At 29.3% G+C, this 1,256-nt stretch overlaps 1 protein-coding gene across 1 annotated transcript in view; it reads left to right on the plus strand.

Moving 5' to 3' along the window:
• The first annotated feature begins 514 nt into the window (after nt 1-514).
• LOC116851359 overlaps nt 515-1,256 on the plus strand; it is a 2,732-nt gene continuing 1,990 nt past the window's right edge. Inside the window, exons 1-2 of the mRNA XM_032830689.1 lie at nt 515-714; nt 894-948. Coding sequence (XP_032686580.1) covers nt 912-948 — 37 coding nt within the window. The 5' untranslated portion in view covers nt 515-714; nt 894-911. The remainder of the gene's footprint in view (nt 715-893; nt 949-1,256) is intronic.

The raw sequence follows: 1,256 nt of genomic DNA on the forward strand, positions 1-1,256 counted from the left end.
GAATTCTTCTCAAGCAGTAAATTACGATGACAGTGAATAAAAAAACTTTTCCTTTTTTCTAAATTGACTATTTGATATATGTTTGTGCTAGCTCTTACTGTTTGTCCTTAACTTTTTCTTATTGCGAACAAAATTTTCGAAAACTGTAAGCAACGGAAATTTATGATGTTTCCAGTAAAAAAATCATTAGAAGCTGGAAAACATTTAACATATAAATTTATTTATTATTTACATATTTACATATTTTATATACATATACATGTAACATTGTGTTTGCTGGGATTACTATAAATATCAAATCATATGGCGCGAGCAACACGACCTGATCTGTCACCGCGGCTGACAGCTGCAAGCGAGGGTGTATATCAGTTGGACACGGGGCAATTGGACACAATCCAATCACAAGTCGCTGTTCCAAGGGACCCTACAAATGTCTCTAATCACACGGTGCTGTGATTGGCTGTGTCCAAATGCACCGTGTCCAAGTGCACCGCTCCCGCAAGTGACACGGGGTGTTTACGACAACTAATCGGATCTCTGATCGGACTGAGCAGTGGCACTCAATGGAAACTTTCAAAAAATTTCCCTAGACTGATCCGAAATCCGTATTGTCTCAGGATTGATCGGATTAGATCAGGCAGATCGATAGATATAGAATCGTGCGAGTATAATAGAATTGAAAAAAGTTGTAAAAATCATTACACAACAAGGCAGGTACGTTTTTATTGTTGTAATAATTAATGTTGCTCTATGTAATAAATATATATTAATGCTGAATATAGTTTTATTGATATAAAAGTGTAGAAGAAAAAGCAAATAAGGCATAACCTATTTTTTTAATCATTTATTTAAATTAATTGAAACGATATTTTTAATAAATTTATTTATTCTAGGATAAAAAGATAATTACGATGAATGAAGATAATAATATTGAGCAAAATCAATTTGGTATATATATTTTAAAATTACATATTATTTTATTGTTTTATTATTGTTTATTTTATTATTAGTATTATTTATAGTATTAATTATTATTTACTTTGACATAAGCATCTTAAATTCTGTTAATTTTAATATATAAAAATATTTCTAAATTGTTATATTCAATGTAAATATCAAACTTAAAATTATCCTTCAATGCTTATGTAAAAATAAATAATCTTAAAAATACTTGTCAATTTCCTAAATAGCAGTAATCAAAATAAGATTATACAAAGTATTCTGTGTGTAATCCAGCTAATGAAGTCTGCGCAAAT

The sequence above is a fragment of the Odontomachus brunneus genome, unplaced genomic scaffold (genome assembly GCF_010583005.1).
Source record: "Odontomachus brunneus isolate Ranch 3 - 2012 unplaced genomic scaffold, Obru_v1 Obru_scaffold_172, whole genome shotgun sequence".
Lineage (NCBI taxonomy): Eukaryota > Metazoa > Arthropoda > Insecta > Hymenoptera > Formicidae > Odontomachus > Odontomachus brunneus.